The 26,307-nt window shown below is 35.4% G+C and overlaps 1 protein-coding gene across 9 annotated transcripts in view; it reads left to right on the top strand.

Annotated features, from left to right (window-relative positions):
- Window positions 1-26,307, top strand: part of LOC120628005 (cytospin-A-like) — a 91,240-nt gene that overhangs the window by 13,419 nt on the left and 51,514 nt on the right. For 3 of the 9 annotated variants that reach the window (XM_039896180.1, XM_039896172.1, XM_039896175.1), the window contains exons 1-4: window positions 18,804-18,821; window positions 19,849-19,901; window positions 21,075-21,250; window positions 21,797-22,148. In XM_039896180.1, the coding sequence (XP_039752114.1) occupies window positions 18,807-18,821; window positions 19,849-19,901; window positions 21,075-21,250; window positions 21,797-22,148 (596 nt within the window). In that variant the 5' untranslated portion in view covers window positions 18,804-18,806. Of the gene's footprint in view, window positions 1-3,523; window positions 3,558-18,803; window positions 18,822-19,848; window positions 19,902-21,074; window positions 21,251-21,796; window positions 22,149-22,787; window positions 23,067-26,307 lie in introns of those variants that run through there. The other 6 variants (XM_039896178.1, XM_039896177.1, XM_039896174.1 and 3 more) reach the window with 5 other exon arrangements.

The following is a 26,307-nucleotide window of genomic DNA, read 5'->3' as shown; positions in this document are numbered from 1 at the left end:
GGAACAAATGAAAAACACATATAAAACATAAAAACACATTATACGCAGACGAAGTCGCGAGAGACCTCTAGAACCTACCTTATACGTTATAACAAACACAGAGTTGATTTGACGACTTCTCTAGTGCAGGGATAAATGCAGAACACATATCAGGCGTAAGAATATACGCTGACGAAGTCGCAAAAACGCAGGAGAACTCTATAACCTACGTTATACGTTATAACAAACACAGAGGTAACTTGACGACCTCTCTAGTACTGCGTCGAACAGTGGCCTTAATTTTTGATGATGATTTAGTAGAAATGGTTTTTATTTCGGATCGTGTGTAGTTGATTCATCATCAACATCATATCGACGCATTACCAGCCCACAGGGCACCTCCCATAATGAGAAGGGGTTAAGACCGTAACCCACCACGCTGGCCCAGAACGGATTGGTCGACTCCACATACCTTTTAGAACATTGTGTAGAACTCTCAGTCATGCAGGTTTCCTCACGATGTTTTCCTTCACCGTCGAAGCAGCTGATATATTTAGTTACTGTGCCAGGGAGGTCGTCCAAAAAAGTAAAAAGAAGTTAAAAAAGCTTGTTAAAAAATATTAATGAATTAATTAAACACAATAACAAGGCTAATATTAATCGATTTTTATAGGAGAATATGAACATAAAAGGAACACTGTATCTATTTAAAGTAAGGTCACACTCACTTGATTCATAAATCTGCTATAATATCGATATAAATTTTAAAAAGCGGATATTTTCTTGCAATGCCAATCGCCAAATGTAAAAACCACGAGGATACAACGTGGATGTAATGTATATACAAGGAATATCAATAAATATCCATTTACAAGGTGCTGAATTAAGGAAAAGTTTTTTTTTAAATCAATAAATAAACTACGATTTTGGTATTTATGTTTATCTATCAACACTAAGAGTGTTGATAGATAAACATAAATACCAAATGCACTATCCCGTTCTCTTGCTGTAAGTCCTATCTACAAAGGTTGCCTGTAAGAGATTGCTTGCAGCAATAAGGCCGCCTTTGCATGTCTACATTGTGTACTGTATACTCCTTACTGTTTCTTTTCCTGTATGTTATACGTGCAATAAAGTGTTTCTTCTTCTTCTTCTACGACAATACACACATCGCCATCTAGCCCCAAACAGTGGCGTGCACTTCATACATGCACAAGAACACTGCATACCCTAAAATGTTTGTATAACTCATAAAGAGGAAGGATTTTTCAATGCTATGCCATCTTCTTTCTTTATGCATACCCTGGTCAAAAACCCTGTGCACGCCACTGGCCCCAAAGTAATCGTAGCTTGTGTTATGGGTACTAAGATAGCTGATGAATATGTTTATGAATATAATACACTCATAAAATACAGATAAACATTCAGACACTGAAAAAAATCATCTTCATCACACAAACATTTTCCAGTTGTGGGAATCGAAGTTCGAACCCACGGTCTTGGACTCATAAAGGGTCGCTGCCCACTCTGCCAACCGGCTGTCGAAGAGAGTAAGAGATGACGTTCTCAATTTTACATCGACTTCCAAAAAAGGCGGACGCTCTCGTTTGACGACCTCGCTGGCGTATTGGTGAACACTTTCTTATAATTGAAATGCTCCGTCCCCGATTCGATTCCGGCGGGGGCGATTCGGAACTTTTTAATTTCCGAATTGTCTCTGGTCTACGAGCGCAGTCTGCTATTACAATTGTGTCTCAGTGGTCGATCAATGACAAGTTATAGAAAAAAAATCTTTTATTTTTAGAAATAAAATTTCCATTGATTTATTGTAGCCCGAACTTCCAAAATCTTTGCGTATATAATGCTTGATATCTTGAGTCTATGGTACTGGTACTTTGCGGTTCATAAACATCATCACAATCAAATCATTGACGTCCACTGCTGGAGATAGGTCTTTTGTAGGGCGCTCCAAACTCCACGATTCTGGGCCGTTTGTATCCAGCGGCTCCCCGCGACTCGTTTGATATCGTCTGTCCACCTGGTTTGGGGTTTGCATGTAGGTTTAATACCTGCATAATATAGGTGATAAACACTGATAATTTTAGAGGTTTCTAATGTGACGTCATTAATAAACTCAATTTTTGTCCATTGCAAACGCTGGCTAAACTCAACGAGATGGATCAAAATAATGTAGGTACTACAGTATTGTACCCCTTAAAAAGGTCTATAAAGAAGTCGGCGATAGTATATGTTTATCTCCAAAGCATATCCCACAAAATGGGCTATTTACTCCACTTTATTTTAAACAATACAGTATTATTCCTTACCCAATTAAATACATAGGATACGTTGTGCATTTCATAACTTAATAATTGTTTTTTACACATCTTTATATATATATTTCTTGTGTGCGTGTGTATGTCACTGAACTCCTCCTTAACGGCTGGACCGATTTGAATGAACTTTTTGGTATGCGTTTGGGTGGCACCCTGGATGGTTTAGATTCACAAATTAGCCCGACAGATGGCGCTGGGGTACGCTAGTTATCTTATAAAATACTAGCTTACCCAGCCCGCTTCGCCGGGCTAGATTTTGCTTAATTTTATTTAACCAATAAACTTACATCATTAAATTTTTAATTTAAGTCTCATAATAGATTAAATCATTTATTTCTCTCCGTATTCATTATGACTCTTCTCGAGCGGGTGAAGATCATTATCAACACCCATGTACACCCAACAATAGGATATAATCATAGTCAATATAAGCTGTATTTGACAGTTCAAAAATAGGAGTGCTCCGACCGTCACAAAACTTTATAGGATTACTCGCCAGGTCAATCCGGAGATTCCCTGAAAGTTTCATTGAAATCGGTCCTGCCGTTTCGGAGCCTATACGGAACATAGGGTATGTTCCGTATAGGCTCTCACCCTTTCTCTTTTGTATATATATAGATTAGAGATTTAACAAGCGGGGCAGGGCGGGTAGCCACGCGACATTCAAGCTCCCGAAAACCAAATTCAAATTACATACATTGACCAGTGCGAACCCGGGGCGGGTTGCTAGTATTAATACAAAGCCCAAAACGCACGGGTGCGAAAAAGTTAATTTACAAATTGAAACAAGATTACTCAACAAACCAAAATAATATTCGCTAAATTTTATTAAAAGCTTATCACACCCACATTAGCCGGCATCGTTGATGCGAGCATTTTCGTTTCCCGCCAGTGAAGTGACAGCAAGTGCGCGCGAAACGCATGCGCAGATAAAAAACGATACTTTAAAAAATCCGTTCGGAAATTGGTGGTTAAAGAATGCTTTCAGTAACATGATAATATGAATCAGTTTTTATCTTTTTTGATAAGATTCTTAGCGAAGTTTACTTCAGTACCAAATGTTACTGAGCGTGTTTAACGTGTTTTATTTTTAATCAAGATATTCGTTTAATAATTTATTGCAAGTTAATTAATTATATACGTGGTGATTGTTTATATTATCTATTAGTAGTTAGTTAAGATATAATTGGTGTTTTTAAATCGTAAAGTTAAACTCCAAATAGGAATTTGGAGTTTAAAGAAGTAAGTATTGTTTGTTTGATAAAATGTGTTTTACATTTTTGGTGGCATTGAAATTCTAAGCTATTTTCTGCAACATTCAAGATATTTCATGTATGTCCATATAACTTGTACGTCTGTGTGAAACAGTATATATTTTAAAGAAAACTATTAAGAAGAATAATAATAAAAGTATATTTTATTATATTTGCCTAAAAGAAACTCTGGATTTAATATCAATGTACATTTAAAGCATTTCACAATTGATTTATTTTTATACAAGAAGAAATTGCAAGTCCAGTTCCATCCTTACTTTAATCATTCGATGTAATTTAGGGTATAGGTAGCTAAGTTAGCTAGGCCAGTATTAAAGCGGATGAATGGGGTTTGAAGAATTGTTATAACTCCGGTAATTCTGTACGTACATTGGGCGTACTTGGTTGTACAACACAGGCATAGTAATTCGCTATGCAAAGTAAAGTTGAACAGCCTCCCCACCCTAATGAAACTTTGGCGATCGACAAATGTCGGATAGAAGCAGACGTTACTTTGCGGAGTTCCACGATATATTATGAATATTAAGCTTAATTTGGAAAAGTAGAAAATAAATAAATAAATATACTACGACAATACACACATCGCCATTTCACCCCACATCATCATTATCTGCATACAGTGGCGTGCATTGGGTTTCTTACCAGGGTATGCATACACCAGGAAAGTTGCATAAAACGTCACAAACTCTCCTCCTATTCGAGTTATATATATATATGTTTTGGGGTATGCAGTGCTTTTGTGCATGTATGGAGTGCACGCCACTGTCTGCATATCTACCCAGTTATAGCTATGTGTGCCACATCTGGTTCAGAATTTTTGTGTTCTAACAAGACTCAATACAATATTCAGTGGCCCGATCCGGAGATCGAACCTAGGACCTCGTTATCTACAGTCAAACTCGCTCAACACTAGACCATCGGGGCAGTTAACGGCAATATAATAAAGTTTTCGCCACATTAGACGCTGATCGGGTAACGCTTGTGCAAGTGGGCGGCTGTTGCAACTTGCAAGGCGCTCCAGATTCTGTACGCCGAGCTAGGGTTGGCACAATCCTTACATAAATTATAAAAGCATGTTACATTATTTCTATTTAAAATGTAATGGATATAACGCACTTAATAACATGTACACACACACTCACACACAAACACACACACACACACGTGCGCACTCACACAAACATAAGCACACCATACACACCAAGACACACTACTCAATCGTTTTATTTTTATTTTATCTCTTTTTTGCTATGGAAGAGTAAGGCCTCCTGACACAGTTATTTTGATGCTTACAAGGAGGTCTTCACAACATGTATCATTTACAATGTAAGAAACGAAATAAACGATTTTTATTTTTTTTATTTTATTTTATGTTAGGTTGTTTGTTTATTACGCTTTTCGCCTTAACCCCTTGTCTGATCATCGAAAAATATTACTTGCAATATAAATGTGTTTCATCATGAAATTTTGCTTAAGTTAACGTGACAAGATCTACGTTATCGCGAGAGAAATCACTGGCAAAAACTATTCTTTATTTATAAAATGGAAAGGCACGCCTTAACTACTTATCTGATTATCAAGCTAATGCTAATATCACTTAGATTATAAATGAGGATCATCATGAAATTTCGCTTAAATGCAACATGACATGGCACAATCTACCTTAACGCAAGAAAAGAGTTTCTTGCGTTTGTTGCCTGAGATGAAAACCATATGTTACTCTCCGTCCTTTTAACTAACTCTATGCCAAAAAGTTGATGGGTTGCTTAGTAAGGGCGATAAGGAAAGACAAACAAACACACCGCATTTATAATATTAGTAAGAATATTCCTTACTTGTTATATACATATAAACACCCAAACACTGAACGTCCATGTTCATCACACAAACACTTTCCAGTTGTGGGAATCCTCGGCCTTCGACTCAGAAAGCAGGGTCCCTAACCACTGCGCCAACCGCCTGCAACAACATGAACGAATAACAGCAGCTAGTAAGAATATAAGAAAATACTATTCCTCGAATAACAAGAAATTATTTCAGCTTTAACAACCCTACACAGCGATCGATCTTAATGCAATGTCTACAGTGATAAATTTATCGCTTGTTCATCTGATATTAAATGCTTAGGCACATTTAGCTTCAACTACGAAAGGCGTTTGATATTTAAATTTAAATTTCGAAAACCCTCCGGAAATTCCCTCATTTCGCGAGAGACCTTTGCGAACTGAATCACAATAGCTAGCTTGGTACGAGATTGTTATTTATTTATTGCTAACCTGAATGCCTGAGAGTTCTCCATCATGTTTTCAAAGTTATTATTTATTTATTTATTCCCATCTTACATTTTTGTCATTACAGGAATAAGTTATCCTAATACGACAATGCAGCATGTTTTGTAAATTTTAATAATATATATAACTATAGTGTATATGATAAAATCCAAATCGCTATATTTGTGAGTTCACTCAGAGTGCAACAAAATAAATCCGTCTTCTCTGCTATCATTGAGTTTGAGTGTGAAGTCTACGTGCGTTTCTTTCGCCACCGCGATAACTACCCGGGGCCTTTAGACCAGAATTAAGAAATTTGAAATTCCCAAATTGCCTTTTTTATTTTTTGAAGTAAAACTTCTTTAGGCGTGACTAGGGAGTAACTCAGAAGTAACGCTTACGTCAGAAGACCGCTATTTAAAAATAATAATTTGGATTGGTCGTAAGTATATCTTTATATATATATATTTCTTGTGTGCGTGTGTATGTCACTAAACTCCTCATAAACGGCTGGACCGATTTGAATGAATTTTTTGGTATGCGTTTGGGTGGCACCCTGGTTTAGATTCACAAATCAGCCCGACAGATGGCGCTGGGGTCCGCTTGTATGTCATATAATCCAAGCTTCTTGAGTTATACGCCAGCTAGTGGCAAATATGATAATCAATTAGGATTATTTATTTCCAATATTTCCAAACGGATCATTGGTTTGGCATAGCAAACTGAATAAAAACTCAACAGTTTAAAAAAAAAAAAATGCAAAGTTTTTTGAAAATCTCTAAATATGCTTGTTTAATTGCAAATATATAAATTAATGAATGATAAATTAATACATTTTCTGACGATAGCACCATTCCATAATATTCAATGACACGGTTATATTGACATGTGCTGATCTAACCTTCAATTTTCTACTCTTAACTATTCTATTTAACAAATGAACATATTTATAAAATCTGAAAGTGATATTAATGAATTTTAAATAAAATATAAAATGAAATAGTAAATCTTAAATACAAGGCGGAGTCCCAGGAAAATTTTACTCTTTCATCAGTAAATATTTCTAAAAGTTTTACTTCAATCGCGCGTAAATGTTACACGCACACACTTTTTTTTTAATCCACTACATGTCAGCCCTTGACTGCAATCTCACCTGGAGCCTTGGAGGTAGGGGATGATGCAGTCTAAGATGGTAGCGGGCTAACCTGTTAGGGAGTAGGGTAGTCATAACCCTAATCGTCACCCTTCCTTACACTCGATCGCCTCGATCGCCATTACCGATCAGCAAGGACAAAATTGGTGCCAATTATAGTTTCTTTATCAACGGACGTGTAAATTGCATTAAGAACTGAAACGAGGTTAATTGATACAGTTTCATTCATACAAATTCGGAAATTAACATATTTATCATCTGTCTTTCATTCACATGTGGTTTAAATAAATAAATTTTAATTTTAAAGCTTGTTTTTGCAGACCTCCCTGTCGCAACGGTGAGCGCTGTGAATTTATTTATTTATTTATTATTTATGTACCATAAATTGTGATTGTGAACATAAGATACATGAAGTGTACAAAGGAAAGCTTATCTCTATAAGAGATCTCTTCCAGCTACCCCAGGATGTGAGTAAGATTATTTAATTGTGGTATAGGTCAAATAAAGGTACAATATACTTCATAATAACTACTAAGTATATTTCATATATCTAAATAATAACAAAATTCTACATACTAATACAATAACATTTGAATATACTATATATACATAAAAATAATATAATAAATATTTATATAATACTAGCTGTTGCCCGCGACTTCGTCTGCGTTTGATATTGTTTTTAAAGTATTCAGTATCGCTAAGCCTCAAATGAGTATAGTAGTATATATATAACATGTGACTGTCAATTAATTATAGACAAATAATTTGCAATAAAATAAAATTGCGACTATAATTAAAGATCTAAGCTATCCTATCTCTTAAGTTGGACCAGACTGCTCACGGTGTGTCAATTTAATTTAAAATCGGCTAAGTTGTTTAGGAGACCATCGCGGACAAACATCGTGACAGGAGATTTATATATATTAAGATTTATATAATATAAATATATATCTATAAATATAAATATATATATAAGTAAAAGTTTTATTTAAGCAAGAGGTCCCGGGTTCGATTCCCGGCAAAGGGAAATTGGGGAATTTATAATTTCTAAATTTTGTCTGGTCTGGTCTGGCTAGTTACCACCCTACGGCCAAAGACGTGCCGCTAAGCGATTTAGTGTTTCGGTGCGATGTCGCTTAGAAACCGATTAGAGGTATGACGACCTTACTCCCTAACAGGTTAGCCCGATACCATCTTAGACGGCATCATCACCAGTTGGAATGGGCGGGGCACATAGCTCGGAGAACCGATGGACGTTGGGGTTCCAAGGTGTTGGAATGGCGACCCCGCACACGCAGTGTTGGTCGGCCCCCAACAAGTTGGACAGACGACATCAAACGAGTCGTTGGGAGCCGCTGGAAACAAGCGGCCCAGGACCGTGGATTTTGGAACTCTCTACAAAAGACCTATGTCCAGCAGTGGACTTCAATCGGTTGAAGTGATAATGAAGACCAGTTGAGATTACAGTCAAGGGCTAAGGAATAAAATAAAAAAAAAGTAAGTAGGTCGCAAAGAGCCGCTTCACAGATAGATCCAAGCGGCACAAGACCGGGTTATTGGGAGTCCCTACAAAAAACCTATGGTTAAATTAATGAAGTAGGCTAGGCTAGATATAAAATACAGTAGGTATAGTAGTGTTACAGTAATTTTATAAAGTGGGTAAATAATAAACTTTTGATAATTATATGTCCATATTGGCCAGATAAATTAAAAAAATCAAATTGATTTGGACATTGGCCAGATAAATTAAAAAAATGAAATTGATTAGGATTTTTACAAAAACGCTTATAATTATTATTTAATTAATAAATAGTTTCCAAGAAACAATTAAAATTATATTTTATTAACAAGCAATGTTCATGACATTGAGTTGGTGGGTATTTTGATATAAATACGGGTGGAACAAACCAAATATGGAACAACTTTCGTATAACGAAACCCATGCCTGGTTAGAGATATTTGATTTTTATTCTACAAACGTTATACTAGGAACACTAGCTGTGGACGATTATGAGCTTTAAATAAATAAGAATAAGTCCCATTTTAACTAGACGTAAACGACTTCTCGATTGCGAGCGTACCAATCTCGAACTGGTGAAAAGGTAAAATCGCAGTTAAGGATGAGTCCTTGACTGCAATCTCAGCTTTATTCAGGTAGAACTTGTAGGGGAACAAAATAAAAAAATAAAATCTACAGTCGAGGTTCTTATGGCCCGCCCTGGTCGACACCCCGTACACGCCACGGGTACTATGTCAAGCGCGTACTTGAAAAAGCTGAAGTGGTGGGTGCTCGGCACTCGGCAGGTACTCTTCACGTAATACGGGACGAAGCCTCTTGCCCTAGAAAGATTCAAAAGGGCCTGCAATACACCTACTCTACCCTTATGCTATACTTATTATAAATACGAAATTATATTTATTTGTTTGTCCTTCATTCGCGCATTAACTAAGCAGCCAATCAACTTGAATTTTGGCAAAGAGTTAGTTAAAATGACGGTGCATAGGCTACTTTATATTCCAGTAGGACGAGATAGTAATTTATACCCGTTACTCGTATTTCTAAAGAGATTAACGAGATAATGGGTAGAGTAGACATAACTCTCTCATGGTGCGCATCCTAGCCCTACGGGAAAACAAACGGTTCCCACGGGATTTGTAAGAAACCTTAATAAATGCGAATGACGAACGCGCGTAACACCTTAGTGATACATCCGTTAGTGCTGTAAAGGTTTATTTTTTTTTTAATTAATTTTTCTGCTAATAGATTCAAGTCCTTTGAAGCCTATCTAAAAATAAAAATTATATTATTACTAGCTGTTGCCCGCGACTTCGTCTGCGGTTGATTTTGTTTTTAAATTATTCAGTATCGCTAAGCCTTAAATGAGTATAGTAGTTATATATATGTGTAACATGTGACTGTCAATTAATTATAGACAAATAATTTGCAATAAAATAAAATTGCGACTATAATTAAAGATCTAAGCTATCCTATCTTTTAAGTTGGAGCAGACTGCTCACGGTGTGCCAATTAAATTTAAAATCGGTTAAGTAGTTTAGGAGTCCATCGCGGACAAACATCGTGACAGGAGATTTATATATATTAAGATAGTAATTTTGATAAAATAATTAACATTTTCTTTGAAACAAGAAAAACAAACTGCACAATGTCACAGAGGTCGGTCCTCATTTGCTTTGCAGAATATGACGTCATCGGATAAAATGATCTGGTAATATAAATAATATATTTTTGGTATTAAATACCTACCTTGACAGTTTTTGTCTTAAACAATTAAAATGACGGTCTGTAGGTAAGCTGGACTCTATAATAAAATACAGTCCTTTTGTAATAGCTTGTTAAGAACAAAAGTGGCCTAACCATCTTATTTTCGTTTAGCCGAATATTTTTTATCTCGTTGAAATAACGGTGATAAAGTAGAACCTTGATCTGTTATCTTATCATGGGTAAATAATATTCTGTTTTCAAGCGTCATAGTATAATAATATCTTTGGAAAGAGTAAAGTTTTTAAGTCTCTAAAAGTACTTATAATTTTGACATCAAATGATAAGTGTTACAAACAATATAGTATTTGTAATTAACTCAATATGTAGAAATTAACCTTAAGAATCTGCCTTTCGAACCTTTGCTGCTAGAAGTAGAAACTCTACAAACAGACTACTTGAAATAAATGAATAAAAATGTCTACTTTAAATAAATAATTAGAAATTTGAAGTACATATTTATAAAACTTTGAAATTTATCTATTTAAATACGTCATCGAAAGTAAATGTAGTTTTACTATACGGTAATAGTCCTTCGCTTTAAACAAATATATTCAATTATTTTTATTTTGATACTGCTTAGTTTCAGTGCAGTTATACTTAATTTTTTTTCTTCAGTACTTATACAACACTAACTTAGTGATGACAATGTAAACTATTCTGACCATTCCAAAAATAGTAATATCCTTTTCTCCAGGGACCATTGCGAAAGGTACACACTAATTTTAGATATACGTAGTTTTGTTCAGTTCATAGATGTAGGTACAACAGCATTGACACAAATGCCTGATAACCTATATTCAGGCAGAAGCCACTCTCTCTGATAGGTGAGAGTGGCTTCGCAGGAGTGAGTGATACAGAGCGTATACCTTAGCGAAGGTAGGCTTATATATGTAGTAGGAAATAGGGAAACATCGAATGTTTGTAAAAAACCCAGGACTACGAAAGTTTTTGAAGTTATACTTCTTTTGGTGCGTTAGGGGAAAAATTATGAGAGTTCATTTTACGATGCGCGCAAAAAGCGTCACAAAAAATCGACACCCTGAAGTTAGCTATAAGGTTTAACAGTGTACACTTTGAATTGTCAAAGTCTGCGGGCTCATTCCGGTGATTTAATTGATTCAATTGTAAGACTTCCTTGTCCGATTATGAGTTATTGAGTTTAGAGTCCGACTTTCCGAAATGTATCTGTGCCAATCACGAATAGTATTAAGCTCCTAGGTATCAGCATTTCGTCCAATCTAAGCTTTGGACAATGCATCGAGTCCAAAGCTAAAACTGCTGGCAAAAAACTTGGCATCCTCAACAAAGTTAAGCGCTACTTCACGCCAGAACAGCTTCTAACCCTGTACCAAGCTCAGGTTCGGTCGTGCATGGAGTACTGCAGCCATTTATGGGATGGCTCTGCCAAGTACCAGCTCGATGCTTTGGATTCGGTGGATCGTCGTGCTAGGAGACTCATTGGCAACGACCTTGTAGTCAGTAGACTTCAAAGCCTTGAACACCGGCGCAAGGTTGCTTGTCTGGCTGTTTTCTACAAGATACATTTCGGAGAGTGTGCTCAGGAGCTATTCGATTTGGTCAAACCATCTCCTTTCTACCATCGAACTGCGAGGCACCGAAAGAATCTGCACCGTTACGTGGTTGAAATACCATCAACACGTACGAAGCGTTTTGCTTCTTCCTTTCTGATCCGCACCGCAAAGGCCTGGAATGCCCTCCCATCTTCCGTCTTCCCTGATACCTATAATCTGGGTACCTTCAAATCAAGAGTGAATAGGCATCTTCTTGGCAAGCGCGCTTCATCTTAGGCTGCATCATCATTTACCATCAGGTGTGATTGCAGTCAAGCACTTGTCTATATACTTTAAAAAAAAAAAAATATTCCTAGAATTATATTTATTCTGTCCATTTCTTTAATTATGTAGAAATATTTTTTAGTGATATTTAAATAAACTTTATTTGACTAGACGTTATAATTGTGTGAGGCATAGGTGGTAAGCCCTCGTGTGCCTGTAATAGGAATGATAATTAATTTTGAAAAACTGCCCCAAGATGATTGGTTTAGTAATAAGTATAGATATACTCGTACCACATCCAAACAATATCTTATTTTTGCGGAAATTAAATGGTTTTTTGCTATAAATTAAAAATTATATTTAACATAACAAAATATTGCGTAGACGCTCGCCGGGTTTCAAGGCCGTTGTCGTGACGTCATAGCATTAGTAAGTCCTTGTTCCCTAGCTAAAGATTATTATATTGATTTTAAACGACTAAGACACCGGGATTTGACACCGACTTTGCATAGTTTGAATCCATGTAGGACTGAGGTGCATAATGCAATCGTATTTATATCAAAATACCCACCAACTCAATGTCATGAAGATTGCTTGTTTATCAAATATATCTACTAACTATTTAATAAAATATCCAGCAAATATGAATTTATAGCTATCAAAAGTTTAATTATTTACCCACTTTATAAATTTATTGTAACACAACTGATAGCTTGAAATCCCAAATTACTTGATATACGAGAGATTTGCAAAGTTCAGGGGGAACGAAATTATGTTTATATAGAAGTGACGTCATAATTTTGAAATCGGCGTTTCAACTGTCATGGCGGATCGCTAAATTTTGCAGTTTTATTTATTGATAAGAAATACCAATCTCACTTAGAATATAAATATGATTGGATGAAATCGATATTTTAGCGATTCTTTGTTACTATCATCATGCCTAATCCACGTCCTTCAGACCAGAACATGCCACGTTTATTTGTAAGGTCCATAATATTTTTTTTGTAAGTTTGGTATATTAAAAGTACTTGATTAAAACAAGATGGAGAATGGAGATTGTATGATATCACGGGGAGGGTTCAACGGCTTGGGTTCTGGTCGATAAGGGTGTAGGTGGCCTGGTTGTGTGGCGCAGATCACAGGCGACTAGCGTTTATTGCATAACTTTTGATTTTTTCATAGTTATATTTGCCAATCAGATGACCCACCTGATGGAAAAACAGAGCAACACTTCACAGGCCATGCAAGGAGCTCGTCTTGCAACATGCCGCCCTGTATTCATCAATTTGAGACGTAGGTGTTAAGTCCATGTGCCTGTAATTACACCGGCAACCGCGTCCTGCAGACCGGAGCATTGCAACATTGCTGCTTAGCGGCAGAAATAAGCACGGTGATAGTTTTCTCCCGGACGAGCTCCGTCACAAAAAGCTCTACTACTACTGAGTAAACGAGTAGACTTTTTACGCTACTAATATTTTTTCTAGTTAATTTATAAGGTGGGTTAATAAATGAAACTTTTCAACAAATTTGAAAAGGAGGTTTTTAATTCGACTATGTTTTGGTTATGTAGAAAATTACTAGAAACTTTTCTTAATAAAAGTGATGGTTCCCTTTATAAAAAGTCCTATACTTAGTAAATTTTCATTTTACTTGGCAGCGACTGAGAAAGTTTTATTTATTTCTTGCATTTTAGTTTTTTTAGAAAGCTGTCGTTTATCTTGGGAGGCCTTGGCCGTGGCTAGTTACCACCCTACCGACAAGGATGTGCCGCTAATCTATTTAGTGTTCCGGTAATAGATGGTAGACATACCCAGCAGTTTTTTTATTTTTTTTTATTTATATATATGTATCAAAACAAGGTTTACTATGACCCACAAATATTTGAATATATTAAGGTAAAAAGTCATAATTTGGCCCTGGTGTGGGTGAGTATCTGACTCCTAACTAGTTACAACTGTATTTAGGATATCACATATTCTACCGCGGACTAGTGGCATGTACAGGATTCATATTTTAAATACTGTAATGTAACGTACTTATATAGTGCACTGTTAAAACACATCACTTATTTCTTAGACCTTAATATCAAAACATGATTAAATAGTAGGTCTATAAACTTAATAAACACAAAACTTAACAAACTAGTATTAAAACAAGAAACTTTACTGCATATTATTACTACTTGACATATTTTAATAAAAACTCACTCATACAATACGTGAATACCGAACAACATTGCCTACTGAAATTGGTGTGGCTACCCACCGCTTGCGCCGCAAACGGTCGCTGCGTCGTGCGACATACTCCGCGCAATGAATGCAGGCGTACAATAATTACACCGAACTAGAACTGTTAATACTATAATGTATTTTACTTAGCAACTAAATAAAATTGCCGCCGAAGTCAAAACTATGTGTTAATATTAAGCTTTAAAGTATAAGTCCCCGTGACTGCCTCTGTTTTTCTCTTCCTGTTGTTTATTTTTAACAGCTCAAATTCCTAGCTCTGCTTAAATGATACGATTATTTTCTTTTCGTTACGTGCTTCTTATCTCTATAATAAATAAAAATTAATACATAATCGTATCGTTTTATCGTTTTATCGACATAGTCTATACTATGTCATATACATGCTACAAATCAATACTATTCATACTAATGTAATGAATTTGAAAGTGTGTCTGTTCGTTTGTTTGTTACCTTTGTGGTTGAACGTTGAATCGATCTTGATGAAATATGGCACATGTGTAGCTGTAGTTGGTAGCATCCTGAAGATGCCCATAGGTTTATGACTTACCTTTACCACTGAATTAGCGTAACCGACATGTATTATTTTTCCATAAGAAGCTTTGTTTAAATATTCTTTAAACCATATTTTGGATTTTTTTTTTATAAGGCGGTATATTTGCCCCGGAAAAGCTTTTAGTAAAAGTTACCAGTGATAGCAAATTGTTTATCTTGTTGAAATTTTACATAGAAATTGATTACATCCTGGTCATAGGATACTTTCAAAATAAATAGTTCTAAAAATCCAAAATAAACACGGACACAACATCTATTGGACATTTATAGTAAATATGCCGTTTGCTTTTGCACCAAAATACAACGTCATCAAGGAGTCATAAAATAAGCGTTTTAATTGCCCAATCGCCATTTCGATAATCTTTGACTTAGACCGCGCCGCATGCAAATCTTTAAGGCTCAGATTTGTTGCCACTCCATATCTGTAGCACTCGGATTTACACATTTAAGATAAATAATATGTATTTTTATTATTAGTTGCTGCGAAATAGGTATTAACACAAAACTTGTAGACGTAAAGGTTATTTTCATGTATACAGCATGCGTCAAGTGGCATCTTTCTACAGGTCAAGAAGAGTTAAGTTTGTTGTGGGCTTCTTCTTAGACCGGGACGCGTTTGGAACCCTCGTAGCTTTAGTTTTAAGTTTACGAATGTGGTTATCGCCATCATCTCACTACCGTGTAATTCTTATGTACGCATCAAAAGTGCCACCTGTGGGCCTACTTGAATAAAGATATTTTTGACTTTGACTTTGACTTTGAGTACCTAAAATTTCAAAATCGAATAAAATATCTTAAATATTTTTTTTTTTTTATATTTAAAACAGATTAGAAAGATAGTTATTTGATTACATAATTGATTAAAAGACAAGCGTCAGTAAAAACGCCAAGTGACAATTGCAAAGTACTTAATTATTGAAGTTATAATTCTTTTGGCGCGTTAGAGAAAAATGGTGAGAGTAAATTTTTACGTTGCGCGCGCAATCCGTCACGAAAAACCGACACCATGAAGTTAGCTTTAGTCAACATTTTAGTTTATCTAAAAAAGGTTTGACAGTTGACTTTTAATAATTCAAACAATACCTTTTTTCTATTGTTAGTGTCCTGTTTTCTACAAGCGTAGAATAAGGCGAAAGATAAAATTTTTGAAAAGATGTTTATCTTGTTACGCCAAAGAAGTATAACTTCTAACGCGTGTACATAAGTACACACACGTTTTTTTATTTTATTATTTTTAACCTTGTTTTTATATGTGGAAATATCAATTTTATAAATTTAAAATGCATATCAAAATTTTCGGAACCGACATGATTTGAACCTGCGACTCTCTGCCAATCGCGGCCTGAGCGTTTTGACCACTAAGCTACGACTCTCCCTTTACTTTGCCGATGCCGAAATTAGTTCCTATATCCATTTATATCAGTCTTATGCATTTTCAATTTAACTAATTATTCTTCTGAATCTACATGTGTTTGGGAAGTAGATCTATCTAAACTTTTTGTTTTCTATGAAGATACAGGAGATAATTTCTAGACAAAATTTTCTAGAGGTGCGCATGCTTGTCCTATTGGTATAGAAAAGGTAATTTAAACTTTTTAAGATTAGCAAAAACCTCTTTTGAAATCTTTGATTTTGATATATCATTTTCGTGGCAATTTGAAAGGTTTCTAAACCACAGTTTTACTGTCAACAAAGTACGTTGACTGTCACACTTTATTTAAATTTATTAAATTAATAGTTAAGAGCTAAGCGAAAGCGAAACCTTTGAAATAAATAAAATTGGTGAATTAGGTACCCATCATGATGACCGGAGTCAGGAGAACAAGGCAGTACAACTTCACTGTGGTAAATATATCTTTACCAATTTGTTTTACTGCCTTATTGGTAGTCAGTATGTTTGAGGATCGTTCCCGATGTCCGAGGTTTGATGTCCGCGTCGGGCCTGCATTGTTTTGATTCCCGGTCGGTCAAAGATTTATAAATTTATTATTATTATTATTAATATTAAACTCTTTATTTGTATACCACAACATTTAAAATATAACAAAAACAGAAACATCGAAAGAAGTAGTAATACAAAAGGCGGCCTTATCGCTTAATAGCGATCTCTGCCAGGCAACCTTAGAATTAGGAAAAAAAAGAAGAGGAGAATAGACTGCTGGTGGTACAAATATTAAAATACATACATGCAAATAACTACATGCTAATACATAAATTTAGTGCCAAAATTAAAAAAATAACATGAACAACGAAAGATATTCAACAAAGACAACTTTTTTTCAAGAGATATCTTTGAGGAGCCTAGATTTCTTTTTTTATTTACTAGCGACCCGTCCCGGCTTCGCACGGGTGCAATGTAGATACTCATGAACTTATGCGGTGCAGTTTGGAGTGTTTAATAATTTGTACAATTTCGTGGTACAATCTCGTAAGGTTAAGCCAGCGCTTGCGATGTAAACACACAAAAATATGATTGTTACGATATCACATTACCTATATTAGAATTTATTTGCTTTTCTCTTGTATTTAATACATATAAACCTTCCTCTGTTATAACTCTATCTATTGCTGAAAAGTGCATTAAAATCCGTTGCGAAGTTCTAAAAGATCTAAGCATACAAACAAAAATAAGGTTCTCAATAATTGTTAGGTTTCTCCAGTAAACAAATCACAGAATTTTAACAGAAGACACTTTAATATTTAAATAATAGATTTTCCAGGATAACGTATATAATCAGCTCAATTAACTTCAAAAATTTAATTCACTAACTCAGGGGTTCCCAACCTTAGGCCGCACAAGTTAAGAAAATTGCCATCGCGGCGGTGCGCGCCCTTGCTTCCTAACCTAGCTAGTTATAATAGATAGGTAATTGTTGGTTGGGAAGATAAGCGCAAAAGAAAAAACATCCTCATTATGAAACTAATAAAACCATAATAAATAATTGAAGCGGTGATAGCCAAGTGGGTAACCGGCTTTCCTTTCGTGCAGAGAGAGTTTGAGTCCCGGCAACGACTTTTCGGTGCAATTTAAATATCACTCGCTATAAATGGTAAAGGAAAACATTGCGAGAAAACCTGCATGCTTGAGAGTTCTCCATAATATTCTCAACAGCGTGCGGAGTCTACCAATCGACACTTGGCCAGCGTGGTAGACTACGGCCTAAACCCTTCTCATTCTGGAAGGAGAATCGAAATATAGAAAAGGACTTTTCTATAAGCTTACGTTTAATACAAACTTTGAACTTTTAAGAGACATCTCCATGATGTAAATGGGTTTATCGATTACGTAGTCCTTTATAAAGAACTACGTAATCGATAAAAAAGCTTGGGTGTGATTGATTGCTATAACTAGGTTGCTCTTCAAATAATTATGAATGATAATGTGAGATGGTGATAACAAAAAAAAAACACCCGGCTAAGTTTGTTGTGGGCTTCTTCTTAGACCAGGACGCGTTTGGAACCCTCGTAGCTTTAGTTTTAAGTTTACGAATTTGGTTATCGCCATAATCTCACTACCGTGTAATTCTCATGTAATGTACGCATCAAAAGTGCCACCTGCAGGCCGGGCCTACTTGAATAAAGATATTTTTGACTTTGACTTTGACTTAGATGATATTCACATTTTTCAAAGTCTGGGCAAAGACGTGACGCGCTGCACAATGAAAATCAATGTAATTTCAACGGCGGGTGCCCATTTTGAGAAGTTTTGCACCAAGTAGTTATCTACTACTTACTTCTGAGTCACAAATAGGTATTAACACAAACAAGTTATCAATAGATAGTGATGAGATAACGAAATGCGGGTAAATTGCAATATTGGCGTATTTTTTACCGTGCATAGTTGTCATTGTACCTACCCACTTCACTTGTCACTAGTAAATTAATAAAATAATATGTAGTGAAAAGTTATGAGCGGTCATAAAGTACGTACCTTCTTAGTTACCTTTTATTGTTTTACTTGTAATAGAATAATATTATTCACAACATCATTAATTCATTATGAATATTAAGCTTCGAATCTGCGAAAAGCAGGAGAATCTGTATGGTGTAATTTATAATTTCTTCAATCCTTAGGTATACTCCACACCGAACAGATCATCCTCGACGGTATTGTTAAGATGGACTTAACTGGATGGAATTAACAATTATTCATTGTAAAGTCAACATCTCCTGAGGATGCTCCGGTTTCGGAGCGAAACGTGCGTAGAGGTTACGTTGCTGGAGATCGGTTTGGTGTGGAGTATAAGGATTGAAGAAATTTTAAATTACACCATACAGATTCTCCTGCTTTTCGCGGAGTTTAGCAAATTAAGCTTAATTTTCATAATATATCATGGATTTCCGCAAAGTAACGCCTGCTTCCATCCAATTATTAATTCAACTTATTGAAGTGCACAGCTGGACGTAGTCTTTTGTAGGGAGTTCCACAATCCACGGTACTGGGCCACTTTTTTTTCAGAGTCGCTTGTTGTCGTCTGCTCACCTCGTTGGAGGCTAACCTAAGCTGCGTTCACCGGTGCCGGGTCGCCATTCCAGCAACTTAGGAGCCCAACGTCCATTGGTTCTCCGAGCTATGGGCCCCGCCCATTGCCCATTGCTAAGCTATGTCGATGATTCTAGTTCTTCTACGGATCTCCTCATTTCTGATTTGATTACGTAGAAATACTCTAGTGATATTTTGAACATAACACACACACGCACACACACACACACACACACACACATTACTAACTATTTTTATTATTTCCTTTTTTTCTTTTAAGTTACAATTAAAGCTACATAATAGAAATGTCTTAATTTCAATCTGTCTATGTATGTTCCGGGGGCGAGGGCTACACAGATAAAATCTAGCTAGGAAAGCCAGTTCGTCAACTCATTATACTCGTATGTGCAATTTTGATGAAAGAAATAAACGATATTATATTATTATGTGGTTTTTTTTGTTTCAAGATCGAAGAGGTTATGCAGCAGAAGGCGCCGGGGGTGCCAACTAACAAATTACAGTAAGTCAATAACTCAATTTTGTAAAGTCTTAACATTGATTTCTACTATACTGCAGTTACAAAATGTAAGAAAATATTAACCCATGTGTTACTGCTGTGATCGTGTGAGTTTAATCCGTGACGCATTTCTAACTTTTGGAGCTATGTAAGTTTCATTAAACATCACTTTTCTCAACTATCGAGGAATACCTGTTGAGGGCCGGTAATGCGTTGATGATGATGGTGAAAAATTCTTAGTTAACTTTTGTTCACAGATTGTAACACAAAAATCAAAAGTTTTTTTAGTAATAATTATAAAAAAAATATCATAGCATTTAAAAAAATGGGACAAGTTAACATTGGTAAGTAAACATTAGTAGGTAGGTAAATTTTACAGTGTTGATACTAAATGTTTAATAATGTTGTTTAACATAGTTTTGTACCAATAGATTGTTAGTTTTAAAAGTACAATCCTATTTAACAGGAAACATGCATAGGGTGTAGAGTTCGATAATATTGTGGATACCTCTAAGCTATTCTGTCTTGTTAAACCGGTTAAAATTGTTAATAAATTTGCGCTTAAAAAAGTTAGTAGTAAGTAGAAAGACTCAAAGAACTAAAAGGATGTACGTAGGATAACTTTAAGTTATTGAAATTGTACTAGTAACGCCATCTTCTTAGGATCTACGTAAACCTTAACTTAATTTATACGATTGTACATAGATGGCGTTGCTAGTTTCAAAAGCAAGATCCTTGTAAAACATCTCAGAATTTAAAAAATAAGTGTGTAGTGAAATTTAATATTTAATTTGGTTTCGAACACCCTGAATAGTTTCTAAGTACATAAGTGAACATTTCCAAATTAATTTATTGGAATCCAGATTTTTAACTTAATCCTTATGTTTCTTAAGCAGAATAAGGAAGAACTGTTATGTTTGATTTAATAATTTTTATACTTACTTTTTTGATAATAATTGAGATCTGTTTGCTTTGTCAAGTTTTCCGCGTTTTCATACTCATAAAGTAGGAGGATTCATGAGAGTTTAAGATTTCTTTAATGGTATATCGGCGCGCGGGGAAATGGTCGCTATGGATTTGTGTCCCGAAGAGTTATCCGTCAGATCCTGTTACTATCACTAACGTGTGAAAAAAAATAATTTCCAGTGTTGTACAATTTAATTTACTTATTTATAGAAAACCGCAGAGCTCGTCTGCCGTCCGTAGAGGTTTTGCGGCGAATTTCTTCAAGACAACCTTCAGCTCGCGCAGTAAGGCGGTCCTCATCGCCGGCAACTCTTACTCCGTACAAGAAACTACCAAAATAGGCAGCGCGGAGACTAAACCTGTCACAAGAAACCGACCTAGAACAGGTAATAAATTAAAAAGTTGATCCAATGAGTGAAACCTTTTTAGTGAACGGGGAATATGCATGTATTGTGAATGGGGAATATGGATTGATGCGTGTGATGTGCATAAATAATCTTGGCTACTAATATGCTTTTTAATTTTTTTTAACGAACTGGCTTTATTGCACTGCGTTCTAGCGATTATGAGTCTTTAATAAGTTTATTTCGTTGTATCCACGAAAAAAATTGGTAACAAGATTTGTGCGAAGCCGAAGATGAAGTACATAAATAGAAAGTATCTTTTTTTCCATTACAAGCTTAGTCTTAACTACTAATCTCATCTGGTGTAGTGATTATGCCGTCTAAGATGTTAGCGGGCTTACCTGTTAGTAGTATGGCACTTATATTAAATGAATTAAACCCAAATCGGTTTTTACGAGACATCGTACTATACCTAACACAGAAAACTAATTATTTTACTCCATGGCTATATATCTCTATGGCTTTTCATTTTATATTAATTATTTTTAACTTAACTTTTTTTTAAAAAGATTCTTTGTCTACTCGTAGTGCCACAAGTGGACCAAAAAATCAGGAGACGGAACAGCGAAAAGACTTTGAACCTTCGACCAGAGAAACCACTAGAGCCCACCAGGCCCCTCAGAGCTAAGCCTACCGCTCCAGACCCTGGAGGCCCTAAACCAGTTGAGAAACCAAGAAATGAGGTTGCCATCAACGTTGTAAAAAAAACGACCGCACCTAGTAGACCGATATCGACAACAGATTCTATTCTTCCGCCATCTTTAAAGCCAAAATTATCAGAGAAAGTGAAACTAAAACGTGAGAAATATGTGAACAACAACAGTGTTTGGACAAACGCTAACATTTTGAAGAGTGAGAAGAAACCGTTGATTAGTGTACGGTAAGTTTTTTAATTTATCATTTTGTGTTTTTTTAAAGCCGACAGGAAAATTAAATTATTTACTTTTAATACTTACAGTTCACAATATAATACATGATACGAAACATGCTTATATATATAATATATGGTTATAAATATGTAAAGCTTAGTTTGTTGATTTTGCATTGATAAAATTTTCTAGTTCCGATGTGTCGACTAAATTTCTCACTATATTTGAACTATAAGATTCCCGCCATAATGCTTCTGTATAAATTATGTTCAGTTAAATACCAATGAAATATAATTCATAGTAAGCTAAAAATACAGCCCTTTTTATCATGTTTGAAATTTGAATAATGATGCGACGTTAAATCTTCACACGTGACGGATTATTTTTTGTATAGGTACATTTATCTTGTACCTGCCCTCGGAACTATACGCGTCTCTTCTCCACATATTGAATTGCCACATTAAAAATATATGCCGTCTTCTTCTGACGCGGGGAATGTTTTCCTCGTAGTATAATGCGACTTTCGTGATACGCTACACCGGGTCTAGTATTAACTGCATCACAGAGGGTCTTTCGATTAATCGCGTTATAGAAAGAAATGCAAGACCAGACATTTTAAGCGGCCGGATAGCAAGTTTGTTTGCCGCGATCGGCCACGGACGTGTCCTGTAGGCCGGTGTTTATTTCGAACTTTTTATGATAATAACGAAACGAACTTTTTTTGTATTTATAATGGTGTGTTTGCGTCCTCACTGCTGTTGATCGGATTTATTTTGTGTTTAAGTTTTCAATAGTGTTTAGTGTGTCGTCGAGATACCCAGTGTAACGAAAATTTTACTTAGTGTCTCGTTAACTTCTCACTTTCTCGGACTAAACATGCTATTATTATAAAGTGTGTTAGTGTGAAAGTTAACTTATTGTGACCTACCGTGTAATATTTTTTTAATTAGATTGCCGCGCAGATTAAAAAGATATTTAACATACCTTAGGTTATTTTTTATTTATTTTTAAGTAGGCAAAGGTACACTCGCGTTGAAATTGTATTCAATACATTTCGGTATTTAGGTGTAATTATTTAAAGCGGAATTATCTTATTTATAAAAATACTGATAAAATGATAAATAATATAAACAAATTATGTAATGCTGTAGATGGATTAAGATAAGCAAGGGTCTTTTGAAGCGACAAGTGACATTTCAGGGTCACTCTAATTATATACGCGACGCTTCCGAACGTATAAAATCAAATTGTTCAATGTTCAATAGGTACATAACTTAAGTCTTAACGCTCTGCTTAACGTTTTTATGCAACTTGTTCAGAGAAGACATAAGATGATATTTTTGACTTAATCATACTTACGAAGACATTCCTTCTAATTTGGCTGTACAATATACATGAATTGCCAAACCAAGCTAATTTTACAATGTTGTCAGGAAAAGTGCTGTCCACAAAACTAAGCTAAACTTAATTGACAGGTCTAAAAATAGTGTTATCGGTATGTAATGAAAAGTAGTGAAAAGGATAGCACTACTTTTTTATTGGTAAGTCTGATAAAGAATAGATCTTATTTATTCCAACGTGTACCGACGACTTTTTGAAGTACCTTATGCGCTTTTCAAATCTGTTATTGTATTCCTTATAATCTTCTAAAGCCTGCACAGATTCTTCTTACCACTCCACGATCTGTCCACTTTTCTTTTATCTTTTCAAAATGGTCCCAAATTTTGTTAATTTTGGACAGAATTCATAGTGCGAAATTCGTTTTCATTTCCCTATTGGAAAGGCGTTAACGTTGCGCGCAAAAAAAAATCATTTATCTTCAAACAATCGAGATAAAACTCGCAATCCAAAAGCATACCATTCAGTGTTAATAATTGCCCACAGCTGGTCATAGGAGACTCATGGGAGAGCGAAGGTTATGGTGTTTAGAACCAAGAGTTTTACCATTGCCTGCCAGTTGTTGGCGAGAATACGACTAAGTAATAGAAAAAGCTAATATTTTCAGTTTTATATCATCATCATGTAAATTGTAAACCCATAACCGGCCCACTACAGGGCACGGGTCTCCTCCCACAATAAGAAGGGGCTAAGGCCGTAGTCCACAACGTTGGCCCAGCGCGGATTGGTGGACTTCACGCCTCTTTGATAACATTACGGAGAACTCTCAAGTATGCAGGTTTCCTCACGATGTTTTCCTTCACAGTTGAAGCAAGTCATATTTTAATTGCTTAACTTAGAAAAGTTAGTGGTGCGTGCTGGGATTCGAACCCGCCCCCCCCGAAAGTGAAGTCGAAGTCCTACTCACTGGGCTTCTCAACCGCCTGCCATTTTTATGTACTCCCACTTTATAAATCAGTGCAACGAAACCTGAGACATTATCCTATTCTAAGAACAAATGTGGGCCAAGCTCAATAACAAAAGGGCCATTTGAATGTAAGGCCCAATAAATTCTGTAAAAGAGTAACGGGTTACACTTCTGTCGAATTACTAATAAGTATTTAACGACCGTTTATTAGGTTAACGAGGCAAGATTATGTAGACGAAATAAAAAAAATTACTAGACCCAATCAAAAGGTCAACGTACTGGCAGCATCACCTTTTAACCTACCAGTTAGCAGTTTATGTAAACCAAATAAAATTCTCTATCATACCATTACATCGAAACTAATACAAAATTTTAAAATTGTGTGTTTTTGCTCAAACACATTTAAATTCACTTATTATACTGTAGAAAAACACAGTTTTAAAACATGTTATTTTTATAACGCTGTTTTTCTATGTACTTGTTTAATATACTTAACAAAATAGGCCCTGAGTGGGCTTAAATCATAGTATATGCTCGTAATAAATTATAATACCTACCTACTTTGTACATAACATGATGTTCTACTTTACAAGGTTGTCTGAACTTGCCTGGAAGAGCGAAGATCGCTTCTTAGCGATAAAGCCGCTTATATCCAGTCTCTCAGTTGTTTTTATTTTATTTCAATAAGCTGATTCGATGTGCCCATTACAATGTTTTGATCAGAAACAAAACAAAAGTATATTTTACTTATCTTTTTACCATTTTATAGCAGGTAATTAATGCAAAGCATAATAAATGGCTTGTCGCTAGAGGATAATAAATATAAAACCTTTAAATCTATTTAATTGCGCTTAGTTTTTTATCGACATAAACAGTATGGGAAGCAGTATTTTACGAAATGCATAAACCGTTGTAATATATATAATACCAATTTGACCCATGTGTACTTTAAATATTTGGTTGCAATAAAACAACAAAAAATAAAAACAGTGTTCCTTTCATTTAAGAATTAAAACAATAGTACGTTAATGAGTATGTTTCAAAATGTATACGGATAATCCGTACAAATCCAGTGATTAAAACGGTTAAGCATTTAATGCACTTAAGACAAATGAGAAGGCCTTGTCTAATCAAAACAATGCCTAATAGGGTTTCTCATCGATTCTGTGCTATTTAAACTCACATTGTCCCTCGACTGGAGTAAGGTCTCCAGTGTCTCCACAAATCCCTTATTATTCAAACGTCTTTTGATACTGATTTCTTATAGTAACACACTCTTAAGCTTTTTGTTATGATGATGATGTAGATTATGATAATAATATGTCAAACTTTATTCATCGTTGTATCGTTGATGCACTGCTATAAACGCCACTCATAGAACTGACTTAAAATATACTCTTGTCACCATATCGGGAGTAATGGCAAAAGAAAAATTATGACAAACAAAAACCCAAGGTCGGTTTTTGTAGTAAAACAACTCAAAAGCAAGAAATAAATATTATCTGCAACACTTTTAAGTTGGTGCCAAATAAAATGGAAGGAAAGTATCTAGAAATTTGGATAGAAGCAGGCGTTACTATGCGGAGCATCCTCAGGAGATCTTAACCATTCATTGTAAAGTCAACATCTCCTGAAGATGCCCCGAAACCGGAGCAGCGTAGATGGTACATTGTCGATGGTCTGAATTACGCCATACAGACTCACCTACGTTTCGCGGAGTATAAATTAAAAATTAAATTAAAAATATTTATTTCGTTTCGTACAGCAAAATAATACATTGAAATTGGGGTCATCCTAGTAAGTTACTAGTATTACTACTAGCACTTGTGGCAGGCGGCCCCGCTCTTCCATAACATAAATAGTAT

This window comes from Pararge aegeria, chromosome 12 (genome assembly GCF_905163445.1).
Source record: "Pararge aegeria chromosome 12, ilParAegt1.1, whole genome shotgun sequence".
In the NCBI taxonomy this organism is placed as follows: domain Eukaryota; kingdom Metazoa; phylum Arthropoda; class Insecta; order Lepidoptera; family Nymphalidae; genus Pararge; species Pararge aegeria.
This window is presented reverse-complemented; position numbering and strand designations above follow the sequence as displayed.